The 26,320-nt window shown below is 50.0% G+C and overlaps 1 protein-coding gene across 1 annotated transcript in view; it reads right to left on the reverse strand.

Annotated features, from left to right (window-relative positions):
• The window catches only part of LOC111145437 (dorsal root ganglia homeobox), a 28,762-nt gene extending 14,289 nt beyond the window's left edge, over positions 1 to 14,473 (reverse strand). The window contains exons 1-5 of the mRNA XM_022500328.1: positions 14,440 to 14,473; positions 10,141 to 10,238; positions 9,141 to 9,242; positions 6,070 to 6,248; positions 5,874 to 5,986 (exon numbers count right to left, since the gene is read on the reverse strand). Of these exons, the coding sequence (XP_022356036.1) occupies positions 5,874 to 5,986; positions 6,070 to 6,248; positions 9,141 to 9,242; positions 10,141 to 10,238; positions 14,440 to 14,473 (526 nt within the window). The remainder of the gene's footprint in view (positions 1 to 5,873; positions 5,987 to 6,069; positions 6,249 to 9,140; positions 9,243 to 10,140; positions 10,239 to 14,439) is intronic.
• Positions 14,474 to 26,320: the final 11,847 nt, after the last annotated feature.

Below are 26,320 nucleotides of genomic sequence, written 5' to 3' on the forward strand. Positions count from 1 at the left end.
ACATGCCACACACTGTTCCAAGAGCCTCAGATGTTCTAGCTCCTGTGCCCCTCATCCAGTTCTCTGACTTCAGTCTTGTTACAATCAAGATCTGAGAGAGAGACCCCCAGTGCTGTACTCAAGACTTAACACAGCCTGGGAACGGAAGGATGAGGGTTCACACCAGGCAGGCCACCCCAGAGTCCTTGCTTGAGGCCACTGTGCTGGTCAGCTGCTTGATAATTAAAGGATAATTAAAGGAGGAAACCCCCACAAATGCCTGGTTTTCAACTACGTCGCTCTGTCCCCGGTGGGCAGTTTCCGGGCCTGAGGTAGCCAGCTGCCCCACTCCCTGATGGGCACAGTCCCCTGACTGTTCGGGACCCTGCCCAGCAACCTGGAGGCTAGTCGGCCACTCGTCCACCTACGGACGCTCTGCTTGATCAGCCACCCCAGAGAGGCCGTGACCTCCCGCCCTTCGAGGGGGCCACCCCCACCTCCCACTCCCCTGGCTCCCTAGTGCCTGAGCAGCCTGCTGACCTCTCCAGACACAGTCCTCCGTGCACACGGCACCTCACACGCTCCCAACACTGAGCCTGCTGAACAAGCACCCCCAGGACCCCAGCCCTGGACCTGCCTGGCAGAAGAGCCCACCCCACCCTCAACATAGGATGACTGCGGCAGAGGGCAAAGCTCTGGAAGATCTCTGCCCTCTCCCAGGCCTGAGGCAGAAGCACCAAGTCGAGTTTCAGGGCCATGGCTGTTAACGAGCCGTGTGGATTGTCCACATACTGGGGTAATTTTCAATCTCATCTTGGTTTCCCTGGCTCTCTAGGTGCTTCCAAAACCCAGACCCCTGCTTTCAACAGGCATCTCCAAGGAACGACAACTAGTCCTTCTAATTTTCTAAGAAAACCATATTTCAGAGTTTTCTGCTACTGACTTCTCAGTCTGTGGCCAAAGCTCAGCAAAGTGGCTGAGAGACCAGCTCCTCCTCCCCTTTTCTGGGCCACTTCCCCCCATAATCCACAGACGAAGAAGCAGTCTACAACCACTGGCATGTTCTGGGCCAAAGCCACAGAGCTTCTAGGGCCCAGCCTGTCCTCTCCACTCCCGCTGGGGACCGGGCTGGGTGTTACCACACAGCTCTGCATTCCGGGAGCCCAGCACTGCAGGGGCCCCGGGAGCTCATTCCCTGCACAACTGACGTCCCTGCATGCCCTTTTCCTTCCCCTAGTGCAGCCTGCTCCAGGAGCTAACAGCCAGAATCCAAGAACACTCCTGTTCTCAGAGCACATCCCAAGTCAAAGAATTTCCAGGCAAGGGAATAGCCATAAAGCTACGTTCAAGGACAAAGAGCCCTCAAGGGCCACTACTTAGAGGAACTGAGCAAACTGTACCTTAGCAACCCCCAAGCTCTCCCACAAACACCCCTGGAGGGGTGCTTAACATTTCCCAGGCAAGGACTCCGCCTCTGTCACAACAATGCCTGGAACCAAAAGACAAGGACCCCAGCTCAGAGTCCTTGGCCTTCTCAGCTTGTTAGCCCTGGGAGCAGTGGCTGAGGTGCTCCATATGCCCCATGGGAGAACCGATCCTGCCCTGGAGCACTGGGAGCCCTGCCTGCTCTTCTCACTCTGGCCAGCTGTTGGCTGTGGCACACAGCAGCTTGGGCTCAGGTCCTCGGGCCCTGGTCTGGGGGGGGGAGCAACCTGGTGCTGTCTAGGGTTGGGCCAGAACCTCGGTGGCCTACACAGGATACTTGCTGTCTTTAGCCCAGGGCCATATGACCCCACTAGGACCACAGAGCCTAGGGAAGGAGACACGAGCACTGGTTTGAGTCTAGGAGCTGACACTGAGTTTGATTTCTTTCTTCTGGATTATTTGCCTGTTGCCACAGCCCTGGAGAAGTGGGCTGGGATCTCCGGGCTAGAAGAGACGGTGGTGTTCAGCTCATAGTGGTCCTGGTCTCTGATAGTCTTGGGTGAGTCTAGACCCCTCACCAGGGCTCACACCCAGCAGACTCATAGCTGTCCTCTCTTGTGGGGAAAAAAGGAGAGTAGGGGTCCAAGGCCCTACCAAGAACAGGTGTCCATGCAGAGGAATGCATGACTACATGGTGTCTGGAGGAAAGGGCACCTCAGGATCCTGTGGAGGGCAGCCCAGACCCTGAAGGAGAAACCTAGCTGAATAAGTCATGTCTGAGCAACTGACTTCTCCTCTGAGCTTCAGTTTCTCATTTGTGACCAGAGGGATGGGCCTAGAAGCCCAGACAGGTGACTTCAAGCACCAACAGACATGAAGGTCCTCCCACTTACGTGAGGCCCATCCCCAGGTTGGCCAGCACCCCCCTGGGAAGCCAGGCTCAGGCCACCAGCTCTGCCAGCATCGCTTACCCAGTCACCTGTGGGGATTCACAAAGGTAAGGGAGGCAAGGTCACGGCCCAGAAGTCCCTGCACTGAGCCAGGCGATAGGAAATGGGGCCGCTCCCCTCTGAGGCCCATGGACTTAATTTCTGCAGCCTGGGGGAGCCTGGGAAGAAAAGGTGGGTTGCAAAAGACAAAAAGCTGTCCCATCCTGGGGTGCCTGGGTGGCTCAGTAGGTTAAAGCCTCTGCTTTCGGCTCAGGTCATGATCTCAGGATCCCGGGATTGAGCCCCACATCAGCTCTCTGCTCAGCAGGGAGCCTGCTTCCTCCTCTCTCTCTGCCTGCCTCTCTGCCTACTTGTTGATCTCTGTCTGTCAAATAAATAAATAAAATCTTCAAAAAAAAAAAAAAAGAATGTTTAAAAAAAAAAAAAACCTGTCCCATCCCTAAACCACTTAACAAATGTTCCACAGAACAGTCAGATGTTGAACCCCACTGTATCTAGAAACTGACTCGTGGGCAGACACTTATGATGCAGGTCCCAAGCCCCGAGCACACCCCCAGGGAAAGCTGAGCCCACCTGGACTGGAGCCGAGCATTCTGACTCTGAGACTTCCGGCTCAGAACACCCGGCTCCCAGAAGGGCCACCAGATGGGGTTAGGCCCCTTCGGAAGGCATAGATGCCCCCATACAAAACCAGCTGTTTTCTCAGAGCAGAAGGGCAGACCATGGACTGCTCTGACCAACTGTGTGCCGGTGTGGCCTGAAGACTGAGAGCCCACATTTAAAAGATGGGACTATCTCAAATGAAAAGCCAGCTTCCCAGCTTCTCCAGAAATTTCAGCAGTGTTGGCAATGCTGCGTCCGCACACCCGCTTAGCCACCATCAGCCGGCCTAAGCAGCCGCTGACCCCTGAGTGAGCGAATCCTCCCCCAGCCCCATCTGTGCCCAGCCCCACTGTCTCTGACAGTGGAGAAATGGGTCCTTTCCCCGTGTCTTTCTCAAAAATCTCAAAATGAGGCGCGCCTGGGTGGCTCAGTGGGTTAAGGCCTCTGCCTTCGGCTCAGGTCATGATCTCGGGGTCCTGGGATCGAGCCCCGCGTCGGGCTCTCTGCTCAGTGGGGAGCCTGCTTTCTCCTCTCTCTCTCTGCCTGCCTCTCTGCCTACTTGTGATCTCTGTCTGTCAAATAAATCAATAAAATCTTTAAAAAAAAAAAATCTCAAAATGACAGACCAAGAGGGCTCTGTACCTCAAGAGAAGGGAGCAATAGCTCGTTAGTATATGGTGACGTGAAGACAGTGCCAACACCCAGTCACCTCGCTCGCTGTCTGCCCGACATCTGAGCTTGCCACACACCCCAGCACGTGACCGCAGTCAGGAAGACTTCCCATGGCATACACAGGCTGCCCGAGCTAGTGCTACCACAACGCGCAAGGACACACCCGAGTTTGGTGAGCACACTGCAATTTCTGTCACAGCCACGAGCCCTCGCTCACCCCAAGCTCCACTCCCTTGGCCCCCTCAGCAAGGGCAGCATTGAAGGAAAGCCTGTTTCTAATGAGGCAGACACAGGACAGGCCCAGGGATCACAGTCCAGCCAGAAAATTCTAGGCAAGCGCTGGAGGGGAGTACACACCAGGGACAGACGAAGAGGGGTGACACATTTACATTTACCAACCCCTGCCACCAGCCCCTGCCTCTGTCCTGGATCATAACTCAGAAGACACAAGACTCTGCTCCGTCTCGCTCTCGCCACCGCCCTGGGCCTCCCAGCTGCAGACACTGTGCCCTCCCTGCTCAGTCAGCTGCCCCCTCACCCTTCCTCGAGCCACTGCAGTCCTCCTCCAGCTTGGCTAGCCAGAGAGCCCAGCCACAGGCGGCCACGGCAGAGACACGGGAGTCACGTACAACCCATGAGGCTGGAGTGAGGCGAGCAAGAACATTTCTAAAAGAGATGGTTGCTCTCAGGAACCGAGCTGGCCCCCACCACAGCGGAGGATTGAGACACGGAATTGCTCCTCTGCCCAGACTGGTTCCTTAAATGATACTCAAGTCCCAGTGGTAATCTCCTTCCAGAAGCCTCCTCCAATTGGGACTCCACCTCTGTTGTTCCCGATCAGCCTACTGTGTCCTGTCAATGTGTTCCAAGGCCACTCTTGGCGGGGGTGGGGCGCGGCTATACTTGGCCTCTGGAGCACCCGGGCCTGGAGCTGAAGGAAGCATGAGGAAGGGCCTGGGCCCAGAGATGGACAGAAGTGAGCCTCATCCACTCATGCCAGCTGTCTAAGCGAGGGGACTTGCCCAGCTACCTGGACAGCTCAGAAGTGTTCTGGGCCTCAAGGCCCCACCTCCTACAGGGGAAAATCCAACCCCAGGAGCACGGCTTCCAGAGCCTTGGCCCCTGCTAAGCATCTCCACCTTATCTCTGGGCACTCTCCCATGGACACCCACCATACCAGCCAATCTCCAGACAAACCTGGTTCTCCTGCCCTCTCCTGGAGCCCTGCATGTGCTGTTCCCTAGGCCTAAAATGCCCTTCTCTCCCTTCTGGAGGCTCCCCAGGGAAGCTACTTCATGCCCTCATTCAGCCTCCAGAAACCACATTTGTGCCGTGGATTGCCACTGTGTGTGTGTGTGTGTGTGTGTGTGTGTGTGTGTGTCTGACTTACTAGCTGGAGGGAGACCCCTCAAAGGAAGGAGACCCCAGATCCTAATGCAGAACAAGCAGGGGACCCTCTAGGAGGGGCCTCTCCCACTGCCTATTATCAGGCAAAACCCTACAGCCTACACCTGTGTTTCCCCTCCCAGACCCCGTGTGACAGACAGGCCCTAATAAGCACAGCACTGCCCCTCAATGCCCCAGACCCCATGCGGATGCCAGCCCCGCTCCCGGCCAGCACAGCGCCTGGCCTCATCCCAGAAGGAGTGAGTTCAAGGCCAAGATGCAGAGACGGTGGATGGGCACATTCATCCAGCGGGGAATGCCCCAGAAGTCCCCAGGGAGTTCCTCTTTCTGGGCCTGACCAAACAACCCTAATGGTTTGCAGCCTTCAGACAACAACAGCGATTAAGAAGAGCACAAACCCTGGAAAATCACCAATCCTAGCCCTTCAGACCTCTGACGTCAGGAGTCCCCAGGGAGGCAGGTGGGCACACTGCAAAGATGGAGAGGGTCCTCCATCAAGGCCTCTCTAAAACCGTTACCAATGAGAAGAAGCCACCTGTGAAGGCAGAGTGATCCCTCGTGGCACAACCACTTCTGAGAAGCCCTTGGCTGGTGTGGTGACGCCTACAATCTTAGGCCATGTAGAAGTCAAACAGGACAGCGTGTGGGGGAACTGAGACTGTTCACGCCCCTGGCTGCAACCGACAGAAGGGGAGAAGGAGCAGCACTGCCCAAGGTACAAGGATGGGCAGAACTGAGAAACCAGGACTGCCAGACCATCTCCGCGACACCTTAGGGACAGGCCCGCGCCCGAGAAACCCCAGCTCCACCCCACCAGCCAGCAGAAGCAAAACATACCTTTCAGGGAGGCAACGTGGGACAGGGCCTGGGCATAGGTGGCCGTGTTCAGGAGGGTTCCCGGCAAGCAAGAGGGGAAGAAAGGTCCTGTGGGACCCACAGTTCTCCCCAGGCTGCTGGAGATAAAAATCACACTGAGTTCCCAATCCTGTGTAGCCGCCAAGCCTCTAGACCCCGGGGGACTCACGCGCCTCACCTCTGCTGGGCTTCCAGGGCCTCCTTCTTGCTCCGGGCCTGGTCCCCCGGGGGCGGGGAGTTGATGTTTCTCACGGGCGGTGGCGTCACCTCTGCCATGGGCTCCTTGGCTCCTGGCTCTTGGTCGGAAGCCCCTCTCTCTGTTTTCCTCCATTTGGCCCTTCTGTTCTGGAACCAAACCTGAGTCCCCCATGGAAATGCACATCCCAGGGAGGCAGAAAATCAGACAGGAGCAAAAACCCAAACACCTGGGTTCCGGCCCCCATGCTCACGGCTCACCTTGCAGCAGCTGCGTGGGGGACCAGCCTCCTCTCTTCAAAAGATCTCCCAAAACCGTGCCCTCTGGACTGCAGCTTCAGACCCAAAGATGGGTCAGAAGATCAGTGTAGAAGGCATGACAGGCATTTTTCTTAAATAAACGTTAAATCATAGAAAGTATCCAAATGTATCGCCCACAGTAAAGGTACAAGTGTGGAAATTTTTGACGTATCCAAGTGCGTTTATTTGATGTGAAACATATTTGCTATGGTTGAAGGGAGGCGGACTCATCATCGCAGCAGTTTGTAAAACACTGTCCTGGGGTTTCCTCATCAAAAATACTCATTCCCTATTCTCAAAGGTTTGCCTTAGCCGGGGAATGTGTCTGGCCTGAGACTCATGAAATCATCTCTGACACTCTGACACATCTCTGACATCTCATGAAGCTCGCACCCATGAGGCACGATGCCTGTGGAGTCAGCCTGGCCTGGTTTAGAATCCACCCCGACCCTGTAAGGCAGGTGAGTCTATCCCTGCTTTACAGATGAGACTGCTAAGCACAGACAGGTTAATTAAACAGCCCAAGGTCATTCAGGTGGTAAGTGGCAGACCCACGATTTGAAGACCGGTGGCCTGGCTAGGAACCAAATCCAAACTCCTTGGGAGTAATAACGATGGCCACCCCCAAGCACTGTCAGCACAGAGACACACAAAAAATGCAGCGCACTGTCTCCTGACACACAGCCATCAGTCCCTTGGTCAACATTAAGCAGCCTTATCCCTGCCACCCTCAGGTTAGGAGGACGCTTACGATTCACCTGCCCTAAGTGCCTTCTTAGAGCCTGGCGTGGACTTCCTCAAGCCTTGGCAATCAGGACTGCATGTGCGGAAGGACACCCGCATGACAGCCACACAACGGGGCCCAAGGTGCTCCCAGAGGTCATTGAAACCCTACTGCTCTTTACCCAGCAGAACCCCATCCCTCCTCTCCTGGGAGATAATTCTTGGCTTTCAAAAAAGGCTGGGCTAGATTGCCTCCCACTCCCCCGGGGTAGCCTCTCCTCCTCCTGCCTCACATTAGCCCAAGAGAAAGCCTGGGTCCCGGGGCTGAGCCCTCCACCAGCCCACCCCGCTTCCGAATTTTCATTCTCCTTTAACTGGGTTTCTTTCTTTTTTAATCTAGTTGGCTTTTAATTGCACATATCAGCAACCATTGAATAATGATTTTATCTATATTCTAAATTTAGGGCAGTTAAATGCAAAGCAAAATGCAGACACTTTCTTGTGTCTTAATTGAATGAAGGTCACAGCTATAACAACATTTAATTGAGCTATTTTTCATTATCATATTTTAATGACTTTGCACTGACAGTTCGCCTGCTTCTGAGGAAAGAGCATGATGGAGTCGTTTATTTCCCTATTTAGTTATTGTTTGACAACATCAGCTTCGATTAAGACCCTGCTTTATAGAACATTAATCATATTTGAATGAGCAAGGGGTATAAATGTAAACACATCTCCCTTCCCGCCACCGAAGCCCGCGTCCCCACACGGAGGCTCACTAAACAAATGCTTCACAGCCATTGTCTGTTTGCATAATAGCCAACAACAGCCCGAACAACAATTCCCAGACTTAATTGTTACCACCCCTATCTCACCCTTGCACCTTTCAGGGAGAAGTTATGATCTTCCACTTCTGAATGCTCAATAATTGTGTCATTTATCTCAATTTGCAGTTCGGTCTTTAGGCAGCTATTGGCAAGCTGGCATTAAAAAAAGAAGGGATAGACAACATCCTGGCCAAAGGAGATTTTCATTTCCAAATAATAATCAGTTTAATTTGCCCGCATATGACCAATGATTCATGTTCAGATTTAATAATCAGGATCACATAATCTGATTATAGGGGAAATAATTTGTTTACAACCCCCAATTTACTGCTCAGAATTCCATTATCTCTCTTCAGCCATTGGTTTTTAAGAGATACTAACATGACCCAGGGGAACCGAAAGCAAACTATTATATTTCCTACAATTAGATCTTTGCATAGTCTTAACCCCAAGCCCCTACATAAAAAACAACAGAAACAGCATGGAGGAAACCCCATAAATAAAATGAATATATAATTGTGCTCAAAGAATAGCTCTCCCAGAGAGGCAGTGCTGTGAATCTGTTCCTCCCACACGCGGGCACATCTGCTGGGCTCGACGGGTTTGTGCACTTAAACGTAATCACCGTGTGGCTTCTAAAAAGAACTCCTGCTTAGAGACGGTCACCGTGGGCCATGCTCGGCTTGGAGGCAGCCCTCTCGCCGTTGCCCTTTAAAGATTTTTAAATTGCACACGTTCTTCGGATCCACTTCACTGAAAGAGTCCGCGTCCAGGGGAAAAGTTGGACATGATGCAATTTCTGGAAAGTAGATCCTATCCTGTTCCCATCTGAAAACATAGTTCTCTGCAATTGACCGGCCTTACCCTAGAGCGGTCAGAGCTGCTTTGAGAATAGCATCTCAGCTCTTTTTTTTTTTTTTTTTTTCCAAAGCAAGGAAATGGATGTGCATTGATGTAATTTAGTACCTTAGAGACGCGGACAAATTAGTGTAGAACATTATCACTAGTTAATTATGAATGACCGATTAATCAACCTAATCTAATATTCCACATTATGTTGATGTTATTAAAGTGCATCATGAAAATGACAGATAGTCTTCATTTGCTTTCTTTGGCCAAATGTGCACTCTGCAGTCATGATGTCAAAAAAAAAAGTTTGCCAGTTTTAATATTAGAGAGTTAAATAATTAAAAAGAAGGTTTACCTGCACTCTGGCTTCTGTGAGGTTTATTTTCATGGCTAGCTCTTCTCTGGTGAAGACATCGGGGTAGTGTGTTTGGGCAAAGACTGCCTCAAGAGCTTCCAGCTAGTAAAAGGGAAAAATATTTACTGGTGAGAGGCTGCGGTGAGGTGAGAGGAAGCAGATGCCTATTTCAAATTTGCGATGAGCAGGAGTTGAGGAAGTAGCTTCACAGATCAAATGGGGGAGGAAGAGGGAGAAGAGAGCTCTTTGAGAAGATCCCATGGAATTCAAATTATAAGGACGGATGACTTAGATGCTAAGACTCGCTAACGCCATCGCCATCGATAGCCAGACATCCATCCACATTGGTGCTCCCCCAAGAAATAAGAATAAGAAGAGAAGCACAAATATTTATGTGCTTTTGCATTTAAACAGATTCCTAGGAATCAAAGGCTCTAAGGGTGGCCTTATGAGACAGAGCAATCCACACAGCTTTCCCCAGAGGACGTAGGAGAACAGAAACAACTTGCAGACGCCCTCACTGTGTCAGTTCCACAGAAACTACCAAGAGGTATTTGAGCCACCTTCGTGACTCCTCTAGTTTGCACAGATCTAAGGGAGAGAGCCCAGGTCCAGGAAACACAGTAGGAGTGTCCCCCTTGTAGCCCTTCCATTTATGGATGGCGATACCTTCCACAAGTCAGTCAGTTTCTTGGGCCCCAGTCTTCCCATTTATCTACTGGGATTAAGAATGTCCTGCCTGCATTTCCCAAGGTTCAGATGATATTGCTGGCAAATGTGAGCGATCACTATTGCCCCTTCCCTTCCTATCTGGGATCAGAAGGTCCAAGTCATCTGCTCTCTCCCCAAACAGATTTCTTAACACATAAAGTGTGCAACAAAACGGAGAGATCCAGTTTCCATAGTTGGCTTTATTTTAAAAGAGAAAGAAGAGCTGCTCAAACTGATATTTTGGGAAGCAGGACGGAGCTGACTCTCAAAAAAGAAACGCTGTCATTACCTGCTGAAGAGTAAACGTCGTCCGGTTCCGGCGCTGTTTTCTGCGCAGAAACCCATCATCGAAATCTCCTGGAGAGTGGTTGCCAAAGGGTGCAGTGCCTACTGGGAGTAAACTCAGTCAGCCTGATCAGAGGGCCTCCCGGGCCTCACACCGACCCTGGACACACACGTTCGTTGGGAAGCATCTCCAGGGAGAGTCCTGTCTCTCCCAAAGCATTTTCCTCTGCTGCAGTCCTGCGAGCCCCTCCTTTTCCACTCTCTCATGCTCTCTCCTCCCCAGTAACCTTTGACTTTAGGCCCAACTATGCTTATTTTGTAGGGCAGGTGGCAACCTTCTCCCCTAAGAAGGCCAAATCTGCTTCTTGTGAAATTCTGGGCTCTGGGCCAGGAAACATCACTGGCTTGGGGCAGTGCGTTCCCCTGTCCTTTGACTTCCAGCTGCACCTGCATCCAGTGTGCCTTGATCCCATCCCCTGCCCCGGATTCTTTCATAGAAACCTCCACGTCTCCTGTTTGCTCACCTGTTCGTTTGCTTTCCCTTGTTTCTATAAACAACAAAGCTGAATGGCTGGGGAGGGGGAGGAAAGAAAATGCCAAGAGCTTTCACTGTACATTTCTCCTAGAACTTCAGGACACAAGGAGGTAAGAAGTTTATAAATGAATATTAATTACTGTTGGTCACAGCTCATCAGCACCATAGTGGATCTGTTATATAGATGTCAATTAACAAGAGGTCTGCACCAAGAAGCTAGTGTCCTGAATTCCAAGCAGACTTAGGCAGGGCCACTCTCAAAGAGCACCCCACCCTCTCTGGCCAGGCTCATAAAAGATCCACTGCTCTCGCTTCCCTGAAAAGAAAGGCATCCTTTCCACCGTCCTCCCCAGCAGCCTCCAAACCTCCTATAAAGCCAGAACAGAGTTTGGCCCCAAATGTGCATTCAGGTCATTTTCCGAATATGCACCATTTACTCGACAGGGTGCAATGGCTTCTTAGAAAAACAAATGAGCAAGTTCCCATTAACCAGTGAATGCTGTACTTGCCATGCGCTCTGGTCTCAGAAGGACTATAGGTTCGGCATTAGGACCTGGCAAGCCACACAAGCAAACTCCCTCAGAAAGACCTCAGTCCCAAAGAAGCAGAGTCCTCCGGGCTTTTAAAAATTCTGTCTACTAAGGGGGTCCCTCCTGCTTATTATTCTGCTCTCCACTGCCCCATCTTTTGCCACAATACCCCAGTCTCTCCTGAAGCCTTCCCCTCCAGCTTCTTGTCCAAATTGCACTCTTCTTCAAAACCCTAGTTACAAAGATTTCTCTCCAGCTGTTGGCAACTTCAAAGGGATAGCCTCAAAGCAGCCTTATTTCCATTATTTTGCAGGAGACCAAACTGTCTCCCTTTGATTGGTGAGAATGGAATGCAGACTCTGAGATGCTCCAAACATTCTATCTGCCTCAGCCTTCTAACTTACACCTGCTGGTCCGAAATTTTTCTACAATGTGTGGATATAATATCTGTAATTGAAACACTGTGAGCCAAACTGAATCCTAAAAAAGGCTGATGGGCCATCAAATTAATAAGAACAAACAGAAAAGAGAAAAAAAAAAACACGAGAAGAGGGTTTTTACTTAAAAATAAGTAGAAAATTCTAAAACAAAGAAATTAAAAAATAAGTAGAAATGTTGATAGTATGAAAATGTTAAACCCTGCCAATAATTAAACAGAACAGAACAATGAACTATTATTTTCAACATTTTAACCAAAAAATAAATAAATAAATAAGGTACATAATGATACCTAATACAGTTAAGAGTGTAAGAAAATGTGTGTGTCCATTAACCTTTTGTAGGCACATTAATGGGTGCAGCCTTATTAGAGGGGATTTGACAATATTCATCAAAGATTAAAGTGCACATATACATATTTAATCTATGAATTAGATAAAGTGTGCCGAAATAGAAAAAAAGAACATTCCTGGCAACATGATAATAAGAAGAAAAAACTGGAAACAGCCGTAGTTCCCACCAGTACAACATATAATGGAATATTACACAACTGTTTAAAAGAAATCAGTAGATCTGTGTATATATATAGATATAGATATAGATATAGATATAGATATAGATATAGATATAGATATATAGATATGGAATAATTTCCAAAACCTATGTTACAAAAAAAAGCAAAGTCCTAAAGGACATGGCAGTATGATCTCAGCAGAAAAAAATGCATAATATATAGAAAGAAAAAGTGTGTTTTTCCTTGAAGGAATCACAAGAAACCAACAATAGGGAGTATCTTTAGAAAAAAAGGGGAAAGGAAGGAGGATTTCACTCTTCAATGTGTAGGTCTCTGTTCTATTTGAATTTCCCAAGCAGGTATAGGTAGTACTTTTTAATTCAATATTAGTACAATTATCTGAGAAGTGAGATGATGAACCATGCTTTGCTTTCTTCTTTATGTCTCTCTAGATTAATAACAAATAAAAATTAAAAAGCTCCTGGGCTAAGGGAGATTCATATTCCAAAGGGCTGTTCTCAGCCTTTCCATGTGCAACAGACCACCTCCTCCTCAGCACCACTAAACTGATGCAACAAAAAACCCCTTTCTGCAAAACTAGCTCAGAAACACATTTGCAGAGGGATAAAAAGGTTCTTAAAGATCCATCTCCTTTTCTTCTGGTCCTAGCGCTCAGAATCAGCACTGAGGGGTGAACGTGCCTGGGGCGTGGGAAGGAAAGGTGGGCAGCCAACAGCTCAGTGCCCTGGGACCATGATCAGCCAAGCCAGGACTCATCCTAAGTGACTTCTACAAACCCACCCTGCAGACAGACTTTTCCCCTAAGTTATCTAAGCAGCCCACCACCTGCTAAATACTCACGTCTTGGCCTCACCCCAGCCCTTTAACCTAAAGAGTGGGCTATGTCGTACCCATCAGTCCAAACCCCAGGTTCAGAAGCACAGAGATGGTGTGTCCTCCACACATGCAAAGGTCCCTCTGGGCCTGGGGTGTTCTCAGGACATGTGCCTCATAAAACGGGGCAGCATGGGTCCTTGGAGATTAAAGGAGGTAAAGTGCAGGCAAATATCTGGTCTTGCCTTCTTTGGAATGCTGACTGAGCTAGTAGGGCTTAAACACAGATCCTTAGCCTCCTTTAGAAAATTCTACTGAACTCTTAAAAGCTTCCATGGTTAAGACAAAAACAAACTTCCTGAGATCCCTGGGCATGCTGGCCAGCCGAAGCTCAGCGACTACTCCCGGTAAATGGAGACAACGTAGACAGTGCTTCACCGCCTTTGCCCCCCACATGCCTCCCTCAATTTCCTGGCCTCCCAAATTCTCCCACCCCACAAATAAATCAAAGGAGTAGGTTATCAAAGCTGAGTCCTGGTATGGCTCCCAGGTATAAAAGTTCTAATATCCCACTGCTGCGATGCCTGCTCCGAGGAAGATACTATTAAAAGTCCAGAAGGTGTGGTTTTGCTTTTGTCTGATGCCCATGCAGGGGGTCCCTCCAGGTCCTGGCGGGGGGGGGGGGGGGGGGGGGTGCACCAGAGAGCCAAGCTGTCCCCTTCTCACAAACCTACTCCCACCTAACAATCCAGTGCCAACACCACATGAGGGATCTTGAGGCAAAAATGCCTTCTAAGGCCTGGGAACCCTCAAAGTCTCAAACCCTGGCCATGGGGCTTCCCCTGGGATTGGGGAGTGGTTGGCCACTGGGCTCAAGAAACCCAGTAAGTCACAGGGGAGGAGCCAGGCCAGGGCACTTAGGGTGGTGGTGGGCAGGGCCACCTAGTTCCAGAGGGCAGTGGTGGCCCAGAACAGATGTTAAAGCTTTCCTGAGCAGGACAGCTCCGTCCTCCAAGCCAGAGCAGCCTAGCCATGGGTCCTTCATAGTTCATGGTCGGTGACAGGACGATGAGGCCCAACTCCCTAGTCCACCTTGGCTTTTCCGGATGTTTGCAAAACACCGTGAAAGATTGATGCGGCCCCCAGGGCGGGGGAGACCCGATTAGAGGCGTGACACCAGCATCTGTGCTGGGAGGACCCGACGGGTCCCTGCTGTGAAAAATAGCCTGGGGCCAACCGGCCCAGGCGGGGAGGGAGGTGGGAGGCAGGTGGCGACAGGGCGGAAGGCTGGAGTGGGATGTAGGAAGGAGGCCACGGGCACCCGTCCGCTGCCTGGCGGCTGCAACCCTCACGGAACGGGAACCCAACCATCCACCCGCCACGCAGCCGCCCGGGAGCTTTCTGGCCAGCGCCGGTCGGTTCGGAGCAGCCCCAGGAGCGGCGCTTACTCACCCTCTAGCTGCGGCGGGCAGTGGAAATAAAACATCGCCGACGGCCGGGTCAGCTGGACGGCGGGGCCTGGGGAGGGTGCCCGCTGGACCGACAAGGCGCGCGTAGCTCCGGTCTGGCTGCAAAACAAACAGCGATAGAGTCTAAGTCTCCCTCTGCCCGCGCCCCAGACTGGCCCTAGTGAGCACTGGGCGCCCTCCTCCCGGAAGCCCCCCCCCCCCCCCGCCATGCCTTAAACCCACTGTGGGGACTGGAGGCGACAGGGCAACGCCGTCTCAAGCCCGGTCCCCGTGGGACAGCCCTTCGGTTCGTGTCCACCTCCCAGATAGCGATGCCCCCACCTTGGCCCCAACACCAAACCCAGGCAATCTGGCTCCCGGCTCTCTGGGGTCCCCGCCGCAAGCCGGGCACCCAGGCCGCCGCAGCCAGGTCCAGCGAGCGCGCCAGGCCATCTGTGCGAGCGGCAGCCTGGGGCCGGGAAGGCAGCGGAGCCCGAAGGCCGGGCGTTCGGGGCCGGGTGAGTGGGTCGGGAGCCGTGCGTACCTCGGCGGGCTGCGGACGAGGAAGGCCGGAGCGTGACCGCCTCCGGTCCTCACGCCGGGATCGGCTGGAAGCGGGCGGGGCTCGGCGCGGCTGGCGCCCGCAGGACCAGAAAGTGACTCGGGAAGTGGCCAGATGTCTTGCTGTCTGTCTACAGCGCGCGCCGCCGCTCAGCACTCGCCTTTATAATCTCACGCATAATTGGCCTTAATCTGATTATTTCCAGCGCTGTCTACAGCGAGTAACTTGGATAGGTCTATTGGGCCTTACAAATGGCCCACGTGGTGTAAAAAAAAAAAAAAAAATCCATCATTTCTCAGCAAACATCAGAAATGTTTTTCTTCTTTTAAAAGAGGATAGAAACAAACACCATTGCCACCACCCCAAAAAAAGGCGTTATTTTTTCAACACGCCACCCACACCCACCCCTCGTCCCATCTGACTCAAACCTTCTCTCTCGGTGAAAGCTTGGATTTGGGCTCGCCCTTGTCAGAGGCCCCGCGTCTCTCGGGCTGCGAATTGACAAAGCGCTGCGAATTGTAGCCAGCGGATGGGTTTTTGGGGGGACTCTTTGCACACGGCTTCCCTTTCCAGGCGACCGTACAAAAGGAAAGTTTGATTTTGTTCTCAGCAAGGGGTCCCTGAATTTATGTTCGTTTCTCAATGCAAATGATATGCGGTGGGACCCTTCGCAATTACTTTTAAAATGCATCCGAGGCAGACACTCAGCGGAGAGAGACCGCCCTTCCCTCTGCCTGGGTGAAAATTAAACTCTAAAGTACCGGGCTGAAATTTTCAAGTCAGGGGCGCGGGATTGGATCAAATCACATAAACTGCAAAAAAAAAGCAAGTCTAATGGCGCATAATTGGTTCTGTAATAGCATTACACCAGGATAATAGCCCGTTACGGCCCCCTGCACTATTAAGTGCTTCCCTGGCGGAAAGCCTTTATGATATTAAAGGGGGAATATAATGATATTTTGGTTATTAAATGCGTGTAATTAATTTATGCACCACTGAAAATAAAGTTGGTATTATGACCCACTCAAGATGCATCAGAAGATGCAAGTCAGACAACTGTTGATAAGTTCTGGTGTCTGTGTTCCGTCTAGACTGCTGATTTTATTTTGGGACGATGGCTTCTTGGACAGACTGCATAAATTGAATATTTTATAAACATTCTAATGCTGCGTTCGGGAGCCCTGGCGAGGCGGTGGGTCGGGTCCCTGCACCGCCTGGGATCCAGCCTTGATCTTAAAGACACAGCGTGTTGGAAACAAAAGGCCTGGAGGGCCCACACGTGGACACCACTGCCGGCGAGGCTTGTGGAGCTGAAAGGCAGAGTGCCTCGGAACTGGGCGGCCGATGGACACCCCTCCGGAAACCAGTGAGAGGAAGACGGGGCACTGCTCCAGCAGAGGCAAATTAGGGCCCGGGGCACTTCAGCTGTCCTTCCTGGGCTCAGCCAGCCCCGCGCGAGGAGTCGGCCGCGACACAGGGAAGAAACCGCTGGAAACTCTGGCTCAGTTCAAGGCGGAGAGAGCCCGCACCGCCAGTTCCGCCAGGGTCACCGACTCCGCGAGTCCAGGCGGCGAACCCCGGGGAACACGCCTGCAGGTCTAGGAGGCCCGTGAGGTAGCAGGAGGGGCTGGTCGGGCAGCAGAGAGCGCCGTTTTCCACTTCATCCAAAGAAAGCTGGAGCCCCAAGCGCGGACCCTGTGTCATCCCAGGCCAAGAGGCTCTGCGCACTATCTGTGTCCCTCCCTGTGTCACTCAGAGGACCCTATCCTCTGGAGCTATTTCAAAGAGCCTGAGGCTACCCTGGCGTTCCTGGGTCTGCCAAATCTCCCTCAGGTTCCCAACTGCCCTAGGCGGCAGCTCCCCGCCTGCGCACCCTGTGCGCTCCAAGAGCGGGTGCTCGTCAGGCGAATTGAGGAAGGTATCCTGGAGGGCTTGGCCAAGATGCTCCAGTCGCACCTGGGTATCTGTGCGGGAACCCGCAGCACCAGGCGCCCGGGGCGCCGCATTGGCCCCCAAAGCTAACGAAGTCCAAGCCCCAGTCTCAGCTCTCCATCCCTCACATCCGCCGGAGCAGATTCCCAACAAGTCTCAGAGATGTCCCGGGAACTGGACACGCTCATCCTGGATCTGAGGGCAGCACATTCCCCGCGCCTACGGACCAGTCAGAACCCTGGACAGCGGCACCGTACCCTCCAGGGCTGCGGAGGGAAAAGAGGTGGGTCCCCAAGGCCCCTGGGGCTCTGGGCTACGCAGCAGTGGGACCCGCCCTGCCGGATCCCAGGCTTCGGGGGACTGGGGGACTGATCCCAATCCTGTCCCGAGTCAAACCTGAGGAAGTTAACTTGGGATGCGCTCTCCGCGCTCAGAGAAGGACCGAACTCTGGGCGCCGCAGCCCCACGCGCTGCTCCTTCCCCGCGGCTCCAGCCGGGAAGGGGCCGGCCGCAAGTCGCTGCCTGACCCTAGCCTTACGAGCGCCCCCGACGCGCCCCTGGAGGGACAACTAGCCAGGCTCCCGGAAAACACCCACCTCGCGCGGGACTTGTAGTCAGCTCGGGACTGTCCGCCTCGCCTCGCCTCGCCCAACTTCCCTTTCCTGAGCCGCGAGACCGGCTCCTTTCTGTTGGCAAAACAGCGAATAAACAAACAGCCAAGCAAGGTAGAAACGAAAGCCTACTGCAAACTTTGATGACGCGAGCTCCCTTTTTGATTCCGATTGTCTCTGACACTCGGCCTCCAAAGGTGACTAATATGTATTCGCTACGGTCCCCCTCCCCCACCAAAAAGGGCGTTTGAAACGAAAAGGTTATTTTTCCTTAATTCTTGTGCGGTAAAATGTATTTTTCAATTAACCAAATTCACCGATCTGTCCCGCTTGGACACTCTGATAATTTACAACCTAAAAGTGTACTTTCTTTATCTAAAGACCAAGGTGACTGCTTTTAATTTTCTCTAACCTCTTTACACTTGATGTTCACCAGACTCATAATGTTAATTGGCTTCATATACGGATCATCAGTTTAATGAAGAAATAAATCCTGTGTTGCTTTATGTTTTAACAGTGATTGCTTTAATGAGGAATGTGACGTGTTCCAAAATCAAAGCTGCAGGAGACATTAGTTGGGGCTTCTATTAGGACGGAAATGCTTATTTAAAGTTAAAACCACGGGTCATATTTCAACAGATTCTTACACCGCTGGCCCTCCCCACCCCCACCTGGGTTGCCTCCAGCCTCTGGAAGGAGACAATTCTGTGGTTGGTCCTCAACGCTCCTTCTTCTCCTTATTTAATTCACAACAGCCACAGAGTCTCCCTTCCTTCTGAGTCATTTTCTGGTTACTAAACAGGCGAGCTACTCCTGTCCAGCAGAGCACAGAGAAGCCAGAATAGGGTGGATTGCTCAACTTTGAAGGTTGTTCACTTTTTAAAAAATAAAACAAAGTGGGAAGAGAGTGTCACACACTCCCTAAGATGTGTGTGATGTAGTTTCCACGCCACCCTTCCCAGTGCGTCTCTACCACTGAAAATTCAAGCCTCCACTCCTAAAAGCAGACAGCTCCCCTTTAGGCCAAGTGGGCTGCTGCTGACCCACTGCCCCCTGAAAATGTCTGCAGGGGATGTGCTAGGCTCCCGCCTGGGTGATGGAAATTTTACATCTTTACATCAATTAATAGCAGAGTAAATCTGCTTTCTCTAATGGGTGTTTGATTTTTCTAATTTTAAGCTTGTTCTGTGAAGGGAAAACTGTCATCTCAAAAACACTGAGAGCAGCAATAAAATGTTAGAAATTGGAGTATCTATACCTGAAAGCCCTAAATTGTCTTTCAGTTCAATTATGAGTTATTTTAAATTGATTCCTGAAAAGAATCCCAAATCCTTAGAAAATGCAGAGATTTGAGACTCCAGGTTATGTCTCAACCATCACACATGGTACTCATTTCTTACCATTGTTCTGTTTTGGGGAAACTGGAGAAACACTTCAAGTGCCACTGTCAACATCTTTTGAGCTGGATACATGAACATATGTTGGATTTGACATCTCAGTTATGCTCAGAAGAGATTTTCCCCAACCTTCCTTTTAAATTTGGCTTAGCAGAAACAATCTCAGTAAACATGGTTTAAAACCATAACAATATCTCTATTTTCAGGGAAGGGGGAAAAAAACCACACTGAATTCCTAATTATGTGATTTGGAAGGGTCTGGGTGATTTGTAATGTTGTTTTTATTATTAAATTTTTTAAAGCCCCCCCTGGTGTAATCCCCAGTGGTCACCCAGCTCTCCCAAGGCAGAACGTGAAGAGTAAGCATGCTCGGTATGGACATCACATATTCTCTACTTGTCAGCTAATCTATTGTCATTTTGTAGTTTTGGAAATTGCCAAGAACACTTGAGTTAGCTAAACAAGATAGGATATGGGGGGGGGGGAACAGCAGTTAATTGAAATTCCAGATGAACAGGGAACTATGAACAGAAAAAATATATATACAACAAGAGATAGATACGCATTTTATTATCTTGGAAATTTCCTATCATTCATTAGTTTTACTGTCATGTAAAAGCAATAGCAACCACTAAAACGCAAGCCAACTTCCAATAGCTTCATCCACGATGACCACAGGACCAAGCGTATTCCCACGTGTTTCCCAGGGAGCCTTTCTGCTCAGCTCAAAGCTGTCTAATCCTCCCAAGGTAACAAAGCACCGTACCTGACTCAGCCCCACCACCTCCGTGGTCCCTGCAGAGTCCTGCATACTAGCTTCATAAACAGGGCACACTTGAGAAGGCCATTCATTCTTGCAGGAACTCCTTGACTTCCTCTGAGAAAGGACTTTGAAAATGTCTACATCAAGTGCTGGTGAGGGGGTCCAAAACAGCGCCAGATGATGTTCAGGACAGTGAAACTATCCTGAATGAATCTATGGCAGTGGGTACATGCCATTATACTTTTGTCAAAACCCATCGAATGGACAACACCAGCAAGGAAACCGAATATAGACTATAGGCTATGGATGATTATGACATGTCAACGCACAGCTCTGGTGAGGGGTGTTGATAGTTGGGAGGCTGTGCACATGTAGGACAAGGAATAGATGGGAACTCTCTATACTTTCCGCTCAGTTTGGCTGTACATTGAAAACTGCTCCAAAAAATAAAGTCTATTTTTTTAAATAAAAGGAAAAAAAGACAGTGCTGAAAACAATGCCCACCACGTAGTAAGCACTCAGTAAACACCAGCTATGATGGTTCTACTATCATTATTATTATTGCCCTGCCACTCCTTATAGCCAAGCAGGGGACACGTGTGTGGAGAGGGGCTCACCGGTGCTGCTTTGAGTACTTATAGATGGCACATGCCTTCTCTGGCTGTCTCCAGGATGGGTCCACGTTGGGCCAAAAAGCACCACCCTGGGGAGAGCTTCTCTGCAGCTCCCCATCCTACCTACCTGGCAGTCGGCCACACTTGCTTCCTTGTATTTTTTCCTTCTTCCTGCCTCATTGTCAGGTTTGTTGAGTTGCACTCAGTACAAAGCTATTTTACTAGAAAACTTAAGCCAAGGGCCTTTAAACTGGATCAAGGGTATTTTCTTTGGCCAACAGAAATTTTTTTAGAAATTCCAGTGGAGGGCGCCTGGGTAGCTCAGTGGGTTAAGCTCAGGTCATGGTCTCAGGGTTCTGGGATCGAGCCCCGCATCAGGCTCTCTGTTCGGCGGGGAAGCCTGCTTCCTCCTCTCCCCCTGCCTGCTTCTCTGCCTATTTGTGATCTCTGTCTGTCAAATAAATAAATAAATAAATCTTAAAAAAAAAAAAAAAAAGAAATTCCAGTGGATTGCCTTAGACTGAACATGTCAACCCTGCTTAGCCACAATCCCTACTCTTCCACATGTCCTCCATGTCACTTTTTGCATTTGTGTGACTCACCTGGTTCCTGTAGGCATCTGACTTTCTTACCTCTCACATAAATTCTGCATGAGTCTATCATGATTTTCAGACTGATAATGACTTCTTGTCGAGTGTTAGGATGAGAGGGGACACAAAGTCCATAGCCTCTTGAGTTCCAGAGTTTAACTCAGTCCAATTCAACAAGCCTCTATCTAGCATTTATTCTGTGTTAGGCACAGACAACACAGACAGGAACTTTTGGCCTTGGGAGCCAGCCCCCAGAGATTCTGGCTAGGAAAGATGAGATAGCAGGAAGAAAGGAATCTGGCACTATCTGGTACCACAGGAAAAGCCACTGGATTCCCTGGGCCCTCTTTCCCCTGCCCTAGAAACCTTTCCGGAAGGGCAGCTCTCAGAATACAGGTTACCCCCTAACCCTAACCCTAACCCTAACCCTCACTGGGGGAAGGATCCTCACATTCATGTATCCTTATGCAGCTTCCGATGGAGAAGTGCCCTCCTTCCCCCAAGGCCCACAGATAGTCTCCCCTCTGTCCTCAGGGGACCCAGAAGTCTTGCCAAACCTCAGCATCAGCTTCCAGCTCCCTGCTTCCCAGTTCCAGCTTCAGTGAGAACCCTGGGGGACTAGATCACACATCTGTCTGGGATATGTCCTACAGGTGCACCTACAGTTTCAATTTCTAAGATCCCAACATCCAAGACTATTTTGATGGATCTCCTGGAGTTCCTGGCTTGGAGCAAAATCATTTAATAAACATTTGGTTGGTAAGCCTAACTGACTATTATTAAAAATGTAATAATGAATTGCAAACAAGAAAATGAAACCAATCCAAGGAAATCTCAAATAAGATCCAGCCAAAAATAGAAGCACGATCTCAGTCTCCAAGTCTACATTATCTCACCAATAAACCTAGGAAAAATAACTTTCAAGGTCGGCTCTTTGGTGCAAAACAATTCCCCATAAGAATGAATAACAGAGCTCTGGAAGGAGAAGAGTGGGAGCAGAGAGTGAACAACGTGCAGGTAGGAACCAGCAGAAACACGACTGGAGGCCATCCTCACAGCCCAAGCCACAGCGCTGGTGGCTACATTCTCTTTAAAAAGACAGGCTTCTCTTGAAACAAAACACACAGTCAATTGCCCATGCTAAGTGCTCAAAAAATGTGCAAAATGTAATTTTGTAGCATAGTATCAAAGAAATGAAATAAGTTAGCTACATGAATGATTAGTAAACACAATGAAAACCTTCCAGTTTCTAAAAGATTTGAATTATGTAAACACCTCCAGTGGGAGGGGAGTGGGTTTTTGATCAGGTAGACTGAGTGTCAAATCTGGCTTCTTCCTAAACCCCCCTTCCCTCGTCTACAAAGTGGGATTGACCTGGTCTACCCTGCAGTTTTCCGTCCCAGCCATCCGTAGCTTCTTCTCCACTTTCCACCACCCCCACACACAAAGTAGGTACCTCATAATTGTGACTTCCCTGTGATACCTTTGCAAACCTGGATTCGTCGGACCCTACCTCTTCCCTTCGACCAGCCCACTCCTACCCACGATCAGAACCCATGCCTCCAGGACACTGGTCCCCCAACCTGCCCGCTCCACTGTTCCATTTGTGCTGTCTGGTTTTCTCTTCGTGACTTGGTTTGCCATCACCTTGCCTAGCACAGCCAGGCCATGTGTATGCAAGCCAGTGCACTTCTCTGCACACACTAATAAGGTACTCACTGCCTCCCTTTTCTCTTTCCGGCCTCAGTTTCATCCAACTGCAGGCTCTCAGGGTATATTTAAATCCCAACGTAAATATTTATTGAATGAAATTGACCGATGTCTGAGCAAGGCTGGTGCCGGCAGTTTCCACCTCTCAGCCTCGGGACCAGTGTAGACCACAGCGCCCCGCAGGCCAACCAGGTAAGGGGCAAAGCTCAGCACCACACGCTGAGACACACTAGGAGCCTTCCCTGTTTACCTGTCTAGACACTCATTTCTTCATTCATCCCACAAATAACTGTAGAGCACCAGTTTTGTGCCAAGTAGCCTTCAGGGAAGGCACCTGTAAACAAGACCCCAGAGACCTAGGAGATTAGCATGTCAGGAAAGCCTCTCATAAGCCCTATAGCAGAGCTTGCCAAAGCCAGGTCTCCAGGAGACAGGCTGCACCCGTGAAAAGGACCCCAGGTATCCACAATTGCCCCCACCATCTCCAGCGGCTCAGCCCAGGAAGTCCCAGCCAGCAGGAATGAGCTCAGGCAGCTAGGGCAGAGACGGACAGGCGTCCCCTTTGCTGGGAAGGCGGTGGTCCCCAGCACAGCCCTTCACCTCCCAGTGTCCCTCCTGTAGCCTGAACATTCCTGTTCTCCTCCAACAGATGCTCACTGAAATCCATGCTTGTGTCAGCCTGATGCTAGGAACGAGAGAAAATAAATGTCTTTTCTTTCACCATTCTTAAAAACATTTAATATGATATATGTGGTGGAGGTTGTTGTTGTTTTATTTGCTAATATAGTAATAGTAATATAGTAATCAAGTAGATGCTGTGAAGGTAGAGAGCAGGTCAGCGTGGGCTCGTCATGATATCCTAAGCACTTAGCCCAATGTCTGGCACCCAGCAGACAGGCAGGAAAGATCTGTTGGGTGCATAAACGAATAAGGCAAGATCTGCGGGCTCAAGTCTAGAAGGCAGAGACATGAACAGACATTTGGCGATCAATGCCTCTCCCTGCAGTGCAGTCTTACGTCCTTCGATGTTCTCTGGGACAAGTCGGAGCATAAATAAGTACATGAACCAAGAGCCAATCAATCGTCTCTTCTCTCTCATATCTCTTACCAGATGATGCTGCAAACTTCTCAGCAGTCCCAGCGGTCACCTCCAAGGTGATCAGAAGTGACTCACAGTTTGCAGAGCAAGGCGGATGCGTTGTCCAGTCTTGCAGGAGTGGCTATGACGGTATGAGAGTGCTCTCCTAGGCTGTGTTGCCAACCTTCTCTCACACCCCTGCTGCTAGAGCCTTCCTTCCGTCTCCCCACCATGCAGCCTGAAGTAGTAGAAGGGACATGGCATTCTGTGTCCAAAATCCCTGTTGCTACTTTCCAGCTCTGGAGTCACCTGAACTTTTTGAACATTCGTGTTCTCGTCTGCAAAAGAAAATGATTCCCATCGCAGAAGAAGTCATTTATGAAGTGGTAAAGCGCCTTGTGAATGTGGTGATGGCAGCACACATGGTCTCCCTCTCATTAAGCTAAAGGGGGGCGGGGAGGGGAGCGAGTCACAACCTTCCCTCCTGCTCTTCTGCCAAGATCCCAGCAAGCCTGACTTTGCCCCCACCTCCTGCCCCCCACCCCAAGTCCTGCCTCCCCCTGGAAATGCCGAGGCTGAACCCTGCCCTGTCCAAGGAAGGGACGCCTACCTCCTCCCCCTCGGCTGCAATGAGTGGTGTGGTGGGGTAGATGGAAATGGAGAATGAGTTTAGGGGAGGGAAACCCTTGTGTCTTACTTGATGCAGAGGTTGCCACCTGTCTATCACTGGAAGAGTTTCTGTGTTTGACCAGTATTGATATTGGCTTTATTTTATATTACATTTTATATTATTTAAAATATGAAAACAACTGTACGGAATCCAACTGGCCAAGGTCCAGACCCTGCCCCTTCGTAGCATCTCACCCCTTCACACAGTGATGATTTCTGTCTGACCTCTGAAGGCATCTGAATTTACAGCCCCTGGATAGATTTTTTTTTTTTTAATAGTGGGCTTATGGCTGACTTGCCTTTTACTGTATTCTTCAGAAAAAGTTGTCTAAAGGGAAAAAAATCAATCCATCAATAAATTAAATGTTAAAATGTTTTCTAAATAGCACATAAGACACTAAACCCAAACCATCAATAATCACACAACCTAAGCATAACCATTATTAATACGTCATTCTATAGCTTGTGATATTTTACCTGAATTTACTGTATACATACTTTTTAAAGAAAAAAAATGGGATCATACCATTATCTGGTTTTTTAGTGTCTTACTCACTTAGCGATCATTGTGAATATCTTTTCATGTCACTGCATGTTTCACAATATTCTTTGAGGTTCTATACGTAGTTAGGACTTATGTCCAGGTGCTATAATAGAAACCCAACATAGTGGCTGAAACAAGACATTTTATTTCCCTTCCATGTGGACAGCCAGTCTGGTATAGTGGCTGTGCTCAAGGAGATAAGCAAGACTTCCCTTAATCTGCTTTCTCCACTGTCACTTTGGTGTGGCCTTTGTCTGCATGGCCCAGGAGGACCCCTCCCCACATTAGCAGTGCAGCTGCCAGGCAGGATAGAAAAGGAGAGCAGATAACACAGCCTTCACTGGAGGCTCATGGCCTACAGATTGCACCTGTTACCTCTGCTCCCAACCCATTGGCCAGAACTGTGGCCACACCCTGCTGATCAGAGACTTAGAAACAGTTCTTGGGGCGCCTGGGTGGCTCAGCGGGTTAAAGCCTCTGCCTTCGGCTCAGGTCATGATCCTGGGGTCCTGGGATCGAGCCCCACATCAGGCTCTCTGCTCAGCAGGGAGCCTGCTTCCCTTCCTCTCTCTGCCTGCCTGTGATCTCTGCCTGTCAAATAAATAAATAAATAAATCTTTAAAAAAAAAAAAAAAGAAAAGAAACAGTTCTTATCTTGACATCTACGTGCCAGATACATATCACGGGTTCTATCATTATGGGGCATAGATATTGGGGGACAACTGTCCATTACTGCTACTATTTTACTTTAGGGACTATTACAGGTTATCCACACCCATGATAAATTTTCAGTAGACAAACTATTTCGATCAAAGAATAAGCATATTTAAATTTCATAAGAGCCATTCACACTTCTTCCCATTTCTGCGAAAGGTCATACTCATAAATATTTTGCTTTCTGGCTTCCCTTCGACCTTGAACACACTTCAGGTCTCCACCCTTTAAAGGGGGACCAGCCTACATGGGTGGTAAACATCAGTGAGCATAGCCCCCAACTGAAAAACCACGTCCATCAGCCCCCTCTAGATGGGGGTGGTGAAGTTGGAGGCCCACAGGGTGTCAGGGGCAGTCTGGAATGTCAGGCATCCTGGTGAAAAGTCCTAGGCCTAGGGATGGAAGTCTGGATGGAGCCCCTGATCCTCTGGACAGGCTCTTGGGTAAAGAGGCTGGTTGGAGGCAGAGGTCACAAGCAGGAAACCTTAGGCAAAAGGACAGTGGGATGTGGGCTGGAATGCTGGAGAAGCAGGTCCTGTAACAGGCAGGAAGTTAGAGCATTTTTTTCCCAGGGCTGGGGCGAGAAATATTTACAAGATCAAATACCAGGGGAGTCCAGATCCCAGGCCACAGTCCCACTTCTCCCCAAGACAGGTTCCTCTAGCAGTGGTCCTGAGGACCTCCCCTAAATCCACTGCACA

This window comes from Enhydra lutris, unplaced genomic scaffold (assembly GCF_002288905.1).
Source record: "Enhydra lutris kenyoni isolate GAN:26980312 unplaced genomic scaffold, ASM228890v2 scaffoldscaffold12, whole genome shotgun sequence".
Taxonomy (NCBI): Eukaryota; Metazoa; Chordata; class Mammalia; order Carnivora; family Mustelidae; genus Enhydra; species Enhydra lutris.